At 37.3% G+C, this 14,277-nt stretch overlaps 1 protein-coding gene across 6 annotated transcripts in view; it reads right to left on the minus strand.

Annotated features, from left to right (window-relative positions):
* Nucleotides 1-2,354: 2,354 nt before the first annotated feature.
* NR2C1 (nuclear receptor subfamily 2 group C member 1) overlaps nt 2,355-14,277 on the minus strand; it is a 47,598-nt gene continuing 35,675 nt past the window's right edge. For all 6 annotated transcript variants that reach the window (XM_030237931.2, XM_030237932.2, XM_030237926.2 and 3 more), the window contains 6 exons: nt 13,563-13,725; nt 12,046-12,167; nt 8,912-9,051; nt 7,219-7,356; nt 3,435-3,540; nt 2,355-2,911 (listed from right to left, as the gene is read on the minus strand). In XM_030237931.2, coding sequence (XP_030093791.1) covers nt 2,737-2,911; nt 3,435-3,540; nt 7,219-7,356; nt 8,912-9,051; nt 12,046-12,167; nt 13,563-13,725 — 844 coding nt within the window. In that variant the 3' untranslated portion in view covers nt 2,355-2,736. The remainder of the gene's footprint in view (nt 2,912-3,434; nt 3,541-7,218; nt 7,357-8,911; nt 9,052-12,045; nt 12,168-13,562; nt 13,726-14,277) is intronic.

Here is a 14,277-nt window from a genome sequence, read left to right on the forward strand (position 1 = left end):
TGATCAACCTCCCATCTGCAACTTGGTCCTACAGCTCAAAAATGGCCTCTAACTCGTGGGGAGAGAACAAGCACAGCAGGTTGGCAGCAACAGTCCTTCAAATTTACAGAAACTCTGCTGATAAGATGCACACCTCCTGAGGCACAGGACAGTAATTTTCATACAGCTCTCCAGGAAACACAGATGAAGAACTCGAACCCTACAATCTTCAAAATGTGTAACATGAGAAGAACTCAGCTGCCATGGCCAGTTCCAACAGAGAAAAGGCACAACAAAGGCCCGGACACATTGTTCCATGCCATCAGGGGTCCTCAGCACTAAGTGCTTTGATCTCTGGGATTGGATATGACCAATTGTGTAGTATGGTCCTCCACAACATTCCTCTTTCTGAGCTGGAGAGATGGATTTGATGGGTGGACTGTTAGATGAGTAAGAAGGTAGATGGATGGTCACAACCAGAGGGTAGTGTTCAGTGGCTCAGAATCCCAAGGGACATCAGTGACTTGTGGGTCCATATAAAGAACAGCGTTATCATCTTCATCAATGCCATAGATGAAGAGGTCAAGTGCACCCTCAGCAGATTTGCTGATGACACCAAGCTGAGTGGTGTGATTGACACACCTAAGGATGGGATGCCATCCAAAGGGACCTGGACAGGCTCAAGAAATGGGTCCATGGAATCTCATGAGGCTTAATAAGACTGAGTGCAAGGTGCTGCACCTGGAGCAGCCCCTGGTATCAACGCAGGCTGAGGGATGGACAGATGGAGAGCAGCCCTGCTGAGAAGGACTTGGGGGTGCAGGTGGATGAGAGGCTGGACATGACCCAGCAATGGCACTCACAGCCCAGAATGCCAAAAGTGTCCTGGGCTGCATCCAAAGCACTGTGGGCAGCAGGGGAGGGAGGGGACTCTGCCCCTCTGCTCTGCTCCTGTGAGACCCCACCTGCAGGGCTGCATCCAGCTCTGGGGTCCCAGCAAAGGAAGGACATGGAGCTGTTGGGGCTCTTCCATGAGGTAAGACTAAGAGATCCAAGACTGTTCAGCCTGGAGAAGGCTTAGGGTGACCCAGCTGCAGCCTTCCAGTACCTGAAGGGAGCCTCCAAGAAAGATGAAGAGGGACTTGTTACAAGAGCATGTAGTGACAGAAAAAGGGGGAATGGCTTCAAACTGAAAGAGAGCAGGTTAGATTAGATATTAAGAAATTCTTTACTGTGAGGGTGGTGAGTGAATGAACAGGTTGTCCAGAGAAGCTGTGAATGCCCCCTTCCCAGAAGAAGCATTCAATGCAAGGCTGAGTGGGGCTTTGAGCAACCTGGTTTACTGGAAGATGTCCCTGTCCACAGAGGTGGCTGGAACTAAATGATTTTTAAGGTCTCTTTCAACCCTGACCATCATCTGATCCTGTGATTCTATGATACAGTCTCCAATTATGGAGCTAGGGGAGAGAAAGATCCAAGCAGCTCAGTTAGTGGAATCAAGAAGAACACAGAAATTCAGGGTCAGAGGCAGTTCTCAAATTTTTTTGTCTGGTAGTGATCCTCAGATGCTGAGAAAAAACTACAGAACTCAAGAACTTTATAACCCAAGCCTCATCTTGTACTCTCTTGGTGTCAGGGTGGCCTTGGAACTGCCACTGCAGAGTGGGCAAAGGCCTCCATTTAATCTGATCTTCTGGCTTGGCCAGAAGATCAGATTAAACTCAGCCTTGACCCCAGACTCAGAAAATACTAAATGCTAATGTCTAAAGAAGACCATTCTCACTAGGATACTTCTCTCACTTTAAGCAACGGGAAAACTCAAATTTGCAAAGTAATCATACAGGACTGGTTGGAAAAGAGAATTGCATACCCAAGGGCTAACCATAACAAAAAATAAAGACGTGGACAAAAGCTAAGAGGCATCTAGAATGCCTCCATCACCGGGCACTGATCGTGAAAGACGGAGGGGTACTGTGAAAAAGCAGGAGTATGCTGTCTTTCAATGCCTGCAGTATACACTTTGCTGTTCATTTTTCATAGTATAAAACAGCTGCTGTCTACCACATTATTGTTAGAATATAGTATTCTGTTGCATCTGCAAAACAGTCACTACTGACTCTTTGCTGCTTCTCTTTTGATTAGCTGCATCAATGTTAACATGAGAATATTTTAAAATGTGAACGTCCTTTATTTCCCTGCACTTGGGGTATGGTATCCAGTGTTTAATTCAGCAGGAAACAAATCACTCTTCAAAACAACAGCTAAAACTAAGCTGGGTCTTGTCTGCATGGAACTGGCCTTTTCAGGATGTTTGATTATGTATTTTCCATTTGATACGTGAAAAAGAACTAGCAGCAAAACACTGAAAACAAAGCTCAGAGAGGAAAGTTAATTTATTTGTCTAAAACATCAAACTAAGTTGAGATACCTTAGTTCAATCAAAGCTTCTTCAGTTTCCTCATATGCCTGAACTTCATAAACAAATATTCCAAGTCCGTCTACCTACAAAAATAGGATGGACAATTCTTGACCTTCTTCAGATATCAAGTTAATTTACAAGTCCTTGAAGACAGAAGAAGAATAGGAAGGGATCCTATATCCTAATACACTCCACCACATTCCCCAAGTGTACTGGAAAGGAGGAATATGAGCCTTCTTTGGAAAGGTGCATTGGAAGGCTTATGACCATCTCTTGGAGACAGGGTATGCATGTACATCACCATGATTGCCATGGTACAGAATCCTGGACTGCTCCTTTTACACACCATGCCCTATGATCTGAGAGTTGTAGTCTGCTGTCTCCATTCGCAGAATGTATGGGATGATGCTGTCAATCTGAACGTTGCCAATCAGTCCTGCGAAGAACAGCTCTTCAGTGATGGCAGCACTCATCAGCCTGAGAGCAGGCAATCGCAGAAGAAGTCTAGACAGTCTAGAAAACAAATTTGGTGAAAAGTGTTACTCAGCAAATCACAGATTTTGGTGTTGTTCTCCGTGACATTATTAGCAAAATAAGAGGAAAAAGAGACAAGGGACACGACTGGTCAAAGTTTGCTGTATCTAGTTCACAAAAGGCTTAAATATTTAAATCAGTATAGGAATAAATTTATGTTTAGTCATGTCTTGAACAGCACAGAAAATGTGCAAATGCCTGTCAACTACATGTACTATTTATGTTTGGATTTAAGACTAAATGAGGAAATATTCCAAATAGATGCAATTCAAATTGAATGTTACTTTTATTTTGGATATTTAGTTTTAGAAATTAATAATGAGATGAAAAATACTACACATAATGTGTATGACCACATGCAAAATATTTGAAGTGCTCTAAAGGTAATTCCTTAATTTTAATGAGGTAAGAAGAAAATGTATATATCTATTACATGAAAAACTGTACAAATCACTGACTCTGAAGAGAGAACCAAATCAAGTAAGCATCTGAGTTTACAGACCTGTAGGTGTCATCTGGATACGCCTTTGTAACATAGTCTTGGAACTCCATGTAAGCTTTTTCTTGAAATTTCTCAATCTGTACCACATTTTCTAGACCTGGGTGATCTGAAAAAAAAAAACCCTCTTCTTTGTTATACTTGTTCTACAGAAAATGAACTAACATCCATACAGACTATCCAGTTGCCAACATACTGAAATAATTATGTGGTAGCTGCAGCAACTCAGTTTTAGTGGTAGACACTACTTTACCTCCTTATATTTCTCTTTCTTTACATTTATATTTTACTTAACTTCCCATAAATAAAACCAGACATTTGAAAGAGTTCAAATAAATTCAGTGCTTGCAATGTTTATGTTAATCTTGGTGATACATCTCTGCTCTCTGTGTAGCAGTAAAACAGGATTGTTTCAACACACTACCTCCTGGAACACTGGATGCACAAATAATATTTAGGTGAAAAGTGAAGTATAAAATTAAAATCAGTGGAAGAAGCAGAGTAAAAAGCTGTGAACTGTTTCCTAAGACATGTAAAAAACACACTGAATCATAGAATACGCTGAGTTAGAGGGGACCCATCAGTATCAGAGTCCAACTCCTGGGCCTGCACAGGACACCCCAAGAATAGCATCATGTGCCTGAGAGTACTGTCCAAATGCTTTTTGAATTCAGATAGAACAGCCTGCTACATACAAGCCTTTCTCAACTATTTGGTGCCAAAATTTCAAATGTGCTAATCATAATTTTTAGCAGTGATTTGAACTTACTCAAAATGTAAGTGCTAAAATGAAAGGACATAACTGCCAAGTCACCCTCTGAAATTATTATGCAGTAATTCTGAACTCTCTACATGGTCTGTAATTTTGTTATCCATCTATCTGAATGTAAAAATTTTACTGTCACACTAGCATGACAAATCACATAGATGAAGAGTTGGAATTGATGTGCTAAAGGCATCACTTCATGCTGCTGCTTTTAAAGGCATGTCAGGAACACAGCAAGAAGTCAACTTCTGGAAACAGTAGTTTGAAGATCACTGCTTGTACACTTGCATCCATTTAGAAGGATGTCAAGTTGTCTTGGCACACCCTTTACACTAATCTCTTTGCCCAAGGCTGTCTTGTGGCAATCAAACAGCTGGCTTGGCACAGCTGAATCACCAGGGCTTACTAAAGCAGGAGATTCTGACCTTAGGGCTCTGCTGCACGCACAGCCCAGCCCCATCCTGCAGCACAGCAGTAAAATCCCTGCAATTATAATTTCTGGCCTGTGAGTCATTGCCAAGACATCCCTTCTGTTCAAGGTACCAAACATGACTTTCACGTGTATGAAGATTTTGTTATAAGGCTCAAGGGTCAAGAGTACTGACAACATATTGCCATTAAAGCAACTGCTCATTAGTAATGTGAATTTGAAAACACCAGCTAAAGAAAATTTCTCTCAATCATGTGACTGGACTACAGTCTTTTCCCAAGGTATTTTTCCTCCTACCTTTTGTGTTGTCAAATATAACTGGAAGGAGACAAACTTCAGAATAAACAAATAGGTAAATACTACTTTGCAAGTGCAAGATTCCTCAAGAAGTATTTTCTGGCATCTAACAGGATTGATTTTTCCACACAGGCCAGAGGATTCTATCATAAATCCTAGTGGACATAACTCTACAAAAATGGACTTGAGGTATTCTCCCACAATTTTGTTTCTTTCCTGAAGTAACCTCTGCCTGTTCTTTGTATAGGAATGCCATGAAAAGGATTATTTTGAGGTAAGAACACTTGCAGGAGAATTTTATCTCCTGCAAGTATTATTTATTAAAATTAAACCAGCAAACACCCTCTGAGCATCCACTTAAAGAAAAGTCTCTTCTGTAATAATGGTGTATTTGCAACTGTTCAATCCTCAGCAGAAAAGGAAAACTGCAAAGATTTTCAAGCTTGCTTAATACTGTGTTTAAACTTAGTGTGTTTAATGGTGAGTCCTGCTTATCAGGAAACTGAAATTGTTTCAGTGATGCAGTGAACTGTACAAGCAAACACACACAGAACCATGCAAGACTCTCCTGGTCATAAGGACTGACAGCAGGATTATGTTTAGAGTAAAACATCCAGGATCTGATTTTCTTTAGTGATCCACAATAGAAAAACATCACAATAGGAATTCCTCTGGAAATTTATCATCTTTTCTGAAGGGTTCTGACTCTGCTTATACCACCTTTCATTTGCATGAATGTTTGTCATGTCAGAAGTCTTCAATTATTGCTATATATACATAGACAGATAGATATAAAATTATATATATATAGGTAGATATAGAATTATATACTTAGGTAGCAATGTAAGATGCAGGGTTTTGTTTGTGCACTTTGAGAACACCATTAATTCCTGCTGATGCTGCCACTTTTACTGGTAGATACTACATATAGAAAAGACCATGCAAATCTGAGGGAAACTGCAAAGCAAGAACCTTACAATATATGAATTCTATCTATTAGAAAACCTGTTTAAAATTTACATTTTGGAAGTGTCCAAGTTCTAAAGGATTTTCTCACCTCAACAAATTTTTCTATGTAAGGGTGAACTGCAACTGAATGCAAAAAGAAAGTTCTTCTTGGACCTAATAAGCCTACAGAACTGAGAAGAACCAAATACCCAGATCTCCTCCACGTCCTACACTACTGACAGGGGTCATTAAGATTCTGTGAGCATTTTAACATCCACTCCAATCTTTTCTACAGGACATCAGCATCTACAAAAGGCAGAGCAACACGGATTAAGGAAGTTGCTGGTACTTTTAACACCTTCTAATGCGAAATGGAGTAACTGAAGAGTTACTTCCTAAATGTGAGAGTGAAGAACTCTTGGAGATAGAGGAAGTACTTGAGATTTGCCCATTTTTCTTTCATCAAAAGACTTGATTTGGTTTTGTATTAAATCCCAATTCTGAATGATGAATCTAAGGCCTGCAGGATACTGATATAATACCTAAATGCCTTTTGCGAAAAGTTAATTCTGCAACTTCCAAGTAAGAAAATTAATTTTGTATCTTTTTACATCCAGGCATAAGGGATACACAATGTAATTACTGAGTAAGTATCAACCATAACCAGAGGACTCTTTCCTCCTTACTGTAAACTAATCATCCAGAAGGGAAATAAAGTTATATTACCATCACTGTCTAAAGTATGCCTAGTAATGCTACTGAGAGTACATTAAGGAAATACTGTTTGGAAGACAGAAATAATAACATAAGTGAATGTTTGTAGTGCTCATTCACCAGAAATGCTATATGCATTGTCTGTGTGGGGGAGAGGTGATGTTTCTGTAATTCTGAATGTGAGAACTGATGCCTAGATAGTCTTTGTTATATTAAAATCCCAACTTCAATCCATCTCATCTGGATGTGCAAGAGCAACACTTCAGAAAATTTAACTGCAGGTCTTCAAAAAATGTACCCCAGAAAGGAGGCACAGAATTAAAAGCAACAAATAAATAAATGAAAAGAAAAAAAAAAAAAACAAAATAACCAAACCCAAAACAACAAAAAGCATGAGTGGCACAGCCACGAATAAAAATCTACACATAAAAAGAATCAAAGTCTCTCCCTGCAAAAAACATCCCCAAAGCAACAACAGTTGTTTACATTAGAAGATTAACCCTCCTCTTCCTACAGTCCTTACAAACCTTCCAAGATTCCTCAACAAATGAGGCAGTAACTGCATATAATGAAATAGGTATGCAGAAACAAATAGCACAGATGAAAATGTTACATTTGGAATGATTACATACCAGGACTGAAGAGGACGATTGCTTTCAAATATGCATATTCATATCCATCTAGACACAGTTTAACCATGCTGTTACAAAACTCTTGCAGTTTGAAGACATGCTCCATTACTAGTCTTCCTCTGTCTGTTGGCAGCTTATCTAAATCAAGACGCACATAAGAAAAATTCCCAAGTTAACACACATGCAAAAATGTGGTCCCACTGGAATTTGAAAAATAATTATTTTACTAGATTCAAACAAAGGGAAATCTACGCCATCTATAAATTCCTATTAGGTCTGAATAATCTTGACACCAGCAATTATGGAGTATTAACTCTCATTTTTTCCACCTCTTCCAATTAGGCTCTTCCTGCTAATGCTTCCAGTTATCAGGCATGTGCTAGAGCTTGAAATGATCAAGGAAGGAAGAGACTACTGGTAAGTAAAGTATACACTGCTACTGCTGACCTGTGCTCTGTGCCTAAGGATCAGGTGCCACATGGTAGGACAGTGTCCAGCTCCGTGGGTTGTTTAGTCATAGACCATGCCACTGCTGGGAAAGGAGAACTGTTCACCTCCCCTGATTTACGCTGAGGGGAATGTGGTTGGTGCAGAGCTGTCTCCGTTGAGTCAGCAATAGCAAAGCAGCCTGAAAACTCCATTCCCCGCAAAACCCATCAAACTAGAGTCTCTAGATTCCACAAAATTGGTATCTCTTGGAGATACTGCAGCTGGCAGACTGCACAACTGGTTCTTGCAGTGAACCTGGATTCCCATTTTAAATGGTAGAAATATGTATTTTTAATAATGATAAAAACTTGACTTACTATGACAATACCTTTTCTGGTAAACATACTTCAAATATTACATAGACTAAAATTTCCAGATCCCATTTTTCTCTTCTAGAGAGAATCAGAGATTTGTTAGTATCTGTAGCTGATCCAGCTGATCTCATGATCTCTATTTGATCCGTTTGTTTTAAGCTATTGTTATTTACAGGAGGATCTTGTGGATGTTTTTAAATAACAAAAAACCCTTGGAAATAATTATTTAGTTACCTTGTCATAAAAGAGGCCAATTGATATGTCCCTCATTTGAATGAAAAATATGCCAAAGATGCAGGACATTGGATTAGCAAGGAAAGAAGTATACTTAGTGGAGATCTGTTGAAGACATCCATGTAGACTAAAACTAACACATGGAAGTCAACAAGCCAAGTTATCTAAAAGAACTATATCACCAAGTTGGCATTCAGCTGCTTTGTGTCACACCTATGAAGAACAAGGACAGGTGGGTCATTTTTTACTTTGTATCCTTTATAGAGGAATCTTATTCATAGTACTCCTGTGTTCTTAACATTGATATTGCCCAAAATATTCCTAATTTGGGCTGTTGATATTAACAGACAGCAGAACACTATTAGACAATACAACACACAATCATTTTTTTAAAAGTGAGGTGTTGTTTTTTTATTTGGAGTGAAATATTGTATTATATATTATATATTACAGCTGACTTTTGCAAAAGTGCTAAAAAATTCTATCTTGGGGACTGTAGTTGCTAGTATCATTTTGTTTCAATACTAACATGAAATTCTTTAAACAGTAAATTTACAATAACAACTGAAGGATAAATAAAGAGCTTCTGTGCACTTCAAAACTCAAAAATATCAAGTAATTCCCCAAGTCTGGCATGTGCACAGTATACACCTTACCTTGTTGTAAACTGCCTTGAAGGTGATTAACAAAAGCAGCTAAGATCGTTGCCACATTCATAACTTGTGAGCATTGTGCTAGACCAAGCGTAAAAAGTTCATTCCAGCAGGATTTTACTAATGATATGCTGTTATCCTGTCTATTAAAAACACAATAATTTAACAAAACCAGCCATTTGCATTCACACATTTTTTTTAAATTTGAAGAACACTTCATAAAACATTAATCTAATTCAATCATTACAACCAACACCAAAATGAAGTTCTGATTAATTTTTCTTTGCATGCTGGAATTAAAACACCTTGTTTAAAGTGATTTTTGTAAAGCAATACATTTTTGTTTAAATGACCTAAAAGGAGACAGACTTCTATTACAAAAGCAAGCTGAAGTTACAGTAAATGACAACTGTCACAGTGTACTCCATCATGCTAGTTTTCTTAGGATTTGGGACAACATTTATATGCATGGACTAAAAAAGATGACACTGTTCCTGTATTGTGGATGTAGAACAGACTCACGGGTTTTGGTGGTTTGTTTTTTCCACTTGAAAACTGACAGGTTGGTATAATTTTTAATTGAAGATACAGGTGAAATGGAACATGTGTGATCAAGCTTCTGAGCTTCCTGACTGCTACCATCTGCATCCCTTTCAAGTTTGGAATAACATTTGAAATACGGGCTTCAAAGTATAAACACCAGTCATAAGGATTTATTTGCTGCAGCTTAAATTAAATATATCAATTCATATTCAGCCACTTTCATATTAGTAACCTAACTTTCAGTTATGCCAAGCATCTCTTAACTCACAGAGCTGAACAAGAGCTCAGTACCTTAGAAAGCAAATCCCACCAGAGAGGAGTCAAATTCAGGTACGACGTTTCACAGTTTTAGCCAGTGAATACAAATAATGGAAATTTAAAAGAAGTACAAGATCTATCAAAGAAGAAAAGCATATTAAAGCTAGGATTTCAACTACAAAAATACAGTGGAATGGATTTTTGACAAATGCAGATATAATCTTCAGGAACAGTTCTGATGATTTAGTGCAATACTAAGATGCCAGATGACTGGTGAACACAGACTTGTCCTTAACTGGGTTACAAAGAGCTTACTGAGAGCATTATGATTCAGTTCTTGTTATGGTAGATATGACACTGTACATGCAGCTTCTGCACATATTTGTCCATCTCCTTTAACATAATGAGAGGGACTGTACTGAGCACTATTGAAAACAGGGCGTCCTGGCTACTCCTCTGATAGATGTATAGAGATAAACATATCATCTACAGCATCTTTATGGCAGATCAAAGTTACACCAGAACCAGTTCTTAAGTGTGCTTAAGCAGCCTCACAAAACTAACAGGCTGTAACTAGCTTAGTGAAGGTTTCAGTATGAAACTCTCTTGTGAACAAAGATGCCCATGCAGGAAGATGAGCTAATCAATATCTGGCATCATTAAGTACATCATTAGGTCAAAGGCAACTATCCTGCTGTGACTAAAGGAGAATGTTGCCTGCGAAGGAAACAACCTAGGTACAATTATCCATCTTCCTTACAAAACCATTACTCATCATGCTCCATGAATTTCTCTTCAGTTTAAAAGTGAAATGAGTCACCCTTCTGAAAGCCAAAATTATAGGATATAATGTACTCTAACTATAAAGGCTGCATTAATGTCAAATAAATCTCCACTTGAAAATAGTTTGCATTTTAGGTGGTTCAAAGAAAAACTGAATTTATGTTATTTATATACTGTTGCCCATGATCTTGACTGGGTCTCTAAATGCTATTACAGGTGAATATTAACACTTTTATGGCAGCTTACTCTTCCACATTTTTTAAACAGAAAAATATATTGTGAAATAACAGATCAAAAGAGCAGATGCAGATTTTTCTAGCTAAATCTTTTTTGACAGAGGGGTCTTCTGTACTATATTTTATTTTTAAGAAGCAATTCCCATTTTCTGTTAGAATACCAATTTGTACTAATTTGCACTTGTCTCTCTGTAACAAAAACCTTTTGACATAATGTACTATGTTTATTTGCTATGCATTTTGTAATTCTGCAGGTCAACAATAACTACCAGAGTAAAACATCATATTTACCTATTTTTTTACTTCTACTATTCTTTATACAATATTACTTTCTCCTTCTCCAACACACAGGTTTAATTACACACAATACAGTATCTTTCCTTAAAAAGTGTAAATAATTTGGCTGAAGCATCTGAGTAAACACAAATGGTAATCACAGATCATCCTGCTTTTGACAGCTTTCCTGGAAAAGGGGACAATTCCTCATTTTAAAAAAGGAATTCTCTTTGCTGCCAGTCACAGGCTATTTTGATATTGAATTAAACAGAAACAGTGAGATGAGAACAAACTATCACGATTTATTCACCATTTGTGTCAGAGCTGATACAGCATCTGTATTTGTTTCATGTATCTTCATAAAATTACTTCTGAGTATAGGATAAATCAGTTTTTCCCATGCAGTTTGGACATTTTTTTTCATGATGATCAACAATGGACTACAAAATTGAACTTAAGTGATACACTGAATTCTGATGGAGAAGCAGGATGTTATACAAACTGTAAAAAGAACAGTTAGAACTACCTTTTGGTTACGGGAGACAATTATTTTTGGCAAATCTTCTGAAATTAGACAACTTCATTCTGAATGTCTGCTGAATCTAGCAAACCATTTTCTTCATGTAGGTTATTAAAGCCAAGATTATTACTAGTAAATCACCTTATAAGGATAAAAATTTTGGGGATTCAGACAGGACCTTCTTTTTGGTGATTGCCTAATAAGCATCAGGATGTAGCATAGAGGTGTAGCTATTAAAAAGCTGATAGAAATTCCTATTTTCTCAAAATATTTTAACAAGCAGCAGTGTGCAGCCATTTGACTGTTTTAAATCTACTCTTTTTTCTTACAAAACCCAACCAAGCCCTGAATTTGGACCCAAATTGGGAGTAGTTTTAATTCAGAAAATTTACCTTACAATTAAGATTTACAACAGTTTTAATTAATAGTTTTATATTTTTACAAGTCCCTGAAGAAGACAGCAAAAACCAGAAATTAAAAAGCACATATGCACAACGTAAGTGAATAAATGGAACACTTACCCCAAAGCTTGGAAAGATGGAATGGAACGTGCCCAGTGCATGGACAAGAAAAGCAACCTGGAGGCAGACTCACAAATATAGTGAACATTAAGATAATCAGGCATAGGAGAAGGCATGGTGAGCTGCAAAAAAAAAAAGTAGGAGGAAAAAAAGAAAAAAGGAGAAAGTTTAAGACAGTTATTTTACTTTCTTCATATTATGCTTAGGAAGAAATCAGTTCTTTGAGTTTCTTCTAAGTGAAAAAATAAAATTGTTCTTTAAATAAAAAAAGTATAATCCCAACAAAACTGAATGGCTCCCTTTTGCATTATTAGTCACACCATTACAGGCTGTATGTTAAATAACTACACAGCAACAAAAAGTTTGATTTGCTCATAGAGATTCATGTCTGGGACAAGTGGAGATGGAAAAACTCAAAACTCAACTTCTAAGACATTCGCAAAGAATAAGAGAGAAGAATCATTGTAACTGGAATGAACTTGCTTACATTAGAGGAGTTACAACTCCTGGAGAGAGAGAATGTGTGTGTGAGAATTCTAGTTCACAAAACTTTTTTTTTTTTAACTTTTAATTAATATTTTACAAAGAAATACAAGAGAAATCTTTTAGTGTTTAAGTAAAATACCTAATACACAGCTGCTCCCAAGTCCAAAAAACATAACCAACACATATCATAAAGGATCCTTCACAATGTTAGTAAGTAAAATTTATGATGTTACCTGCATATGTGAAGAAAGAGATTCCACCCTAAAAAGCTTACAATATGTAATTCTGTCTTCAGAAATTACTATTTTTAATATAATGTTTTGGCTAATGCAATTTAAATAAAAAAAACCCCTAACATTTGCATTACAGATGTTCATTTGAATGATCAAAAGAGATGCTGGTAAGAGGGGTAAAGTTTAACCAAATACCTGTTACTAAGTTTTCAGATGACCAAGCTTTTCGATTCATCCATGAAAAATAAGATTATGAAAAAAAAAAGATAGAAGGAATTCCTGCAAGCTTGTAAAATGAGAAATAAATCCCAAAAATATATGGCTAACTACCACAGCAACTGTATTTAAGTCAACTACTACCATGCTAAAATAGGGTATCTACACAAACAAGAAACTGACAAATACACTTAAAGGTCTCAAAATCCACTGCACATGGTATCAGATGCACCCATTAACAAGTGAGAATGTGGATGCTGACTCTGCTTCATGCAATGAAATGCAGACTCTGCTTCATGCAAATACTTTGTCTATGTAAATCCTTTTATACGGCTTACCCAGTATTTTTAAGGTAAGAAACCATAAAATAACCAGTGCAGCTAAACCACTGCAGAGTGCAGGACTTTCTCCCAAACAAAGAATTAACCAGTGAATAAAAGCAGCTCAGTAACTGGAAATTAATGCCAATACCTGAACAAATACTCCTCTAAGAAATTCCAAATAAAGCTTAGTCAGATTATTATTGTACATCACTATGTCAAAATAGTTATAAACAGTCAACAGCAAGAAAGTATTCAGTACCCTGAATGCTACATGAGCATCACTGAGTAGTGGCCCCTCTATTTCAACAATGTTCATGCTTGTTTCTCCACCAAGCAGCTGTGCACTGGTGTCAATGCTTTCAGAGTTCTGGCATGCCGTGCTCTCTCCTGGATTTAATGCTTTTGCAAGAGTATCAAATGCCCTGTAAGATCACAAACAAACAAAAAGCAAATTTCATTTTAGAGACCATTTCAATTTAAGAGGGACCAGCACAAGTCTGAAACCTGTATACAGAAGTCTGTTTCAAAGTGAGATTTGGAAAATAAAAGTCAGTAGCATGCTTTTCCTGACATTCCACTGAACTCTGAAACAAAAATTAGCAGCAGATCATGTTTACACTAGTTGCCAACAAATTCACAGTTTTGACATATTGGTTGTGCTGCTGAATCACAGTTTGCTTTTCAAGATCTCTTTAGTGATGTTCACTGAGAGTACTGGCATGAGCATTTTGAGGACATGATACCAGACTGCTGTTACAGTCACTTAGTGCATGTATAAATTTTACAAGCTTTTACTGATATGAAGCCCAAACTGAGTAAGATTTTTTTTGTTAAGTAATGAGTTGTAGTTCAATTTTTCAACCTTATTTGAGAAGTCTGCTTCAAAATATGTAAGAGAAAGCACTCCCATACTTTCAATACAACTCTTAGTACCCTCTGCTGCATGGCAATGACTCTTGGCTGTCACAAGCACA

Source organism: Serinus canaria, chromosome 1A (genome assembly GCF_022539315.1).
Source record: "Serinus canaria isolate serCan28SL12 chromosome 1A, serCan2020, whole genome shotgun sequence".
Lineage (NCBI taxonomy): Eukaryota > Metazoa > Chordata > Aves > Passeriformes > Fringillidae > Serinus > Serinus canaria.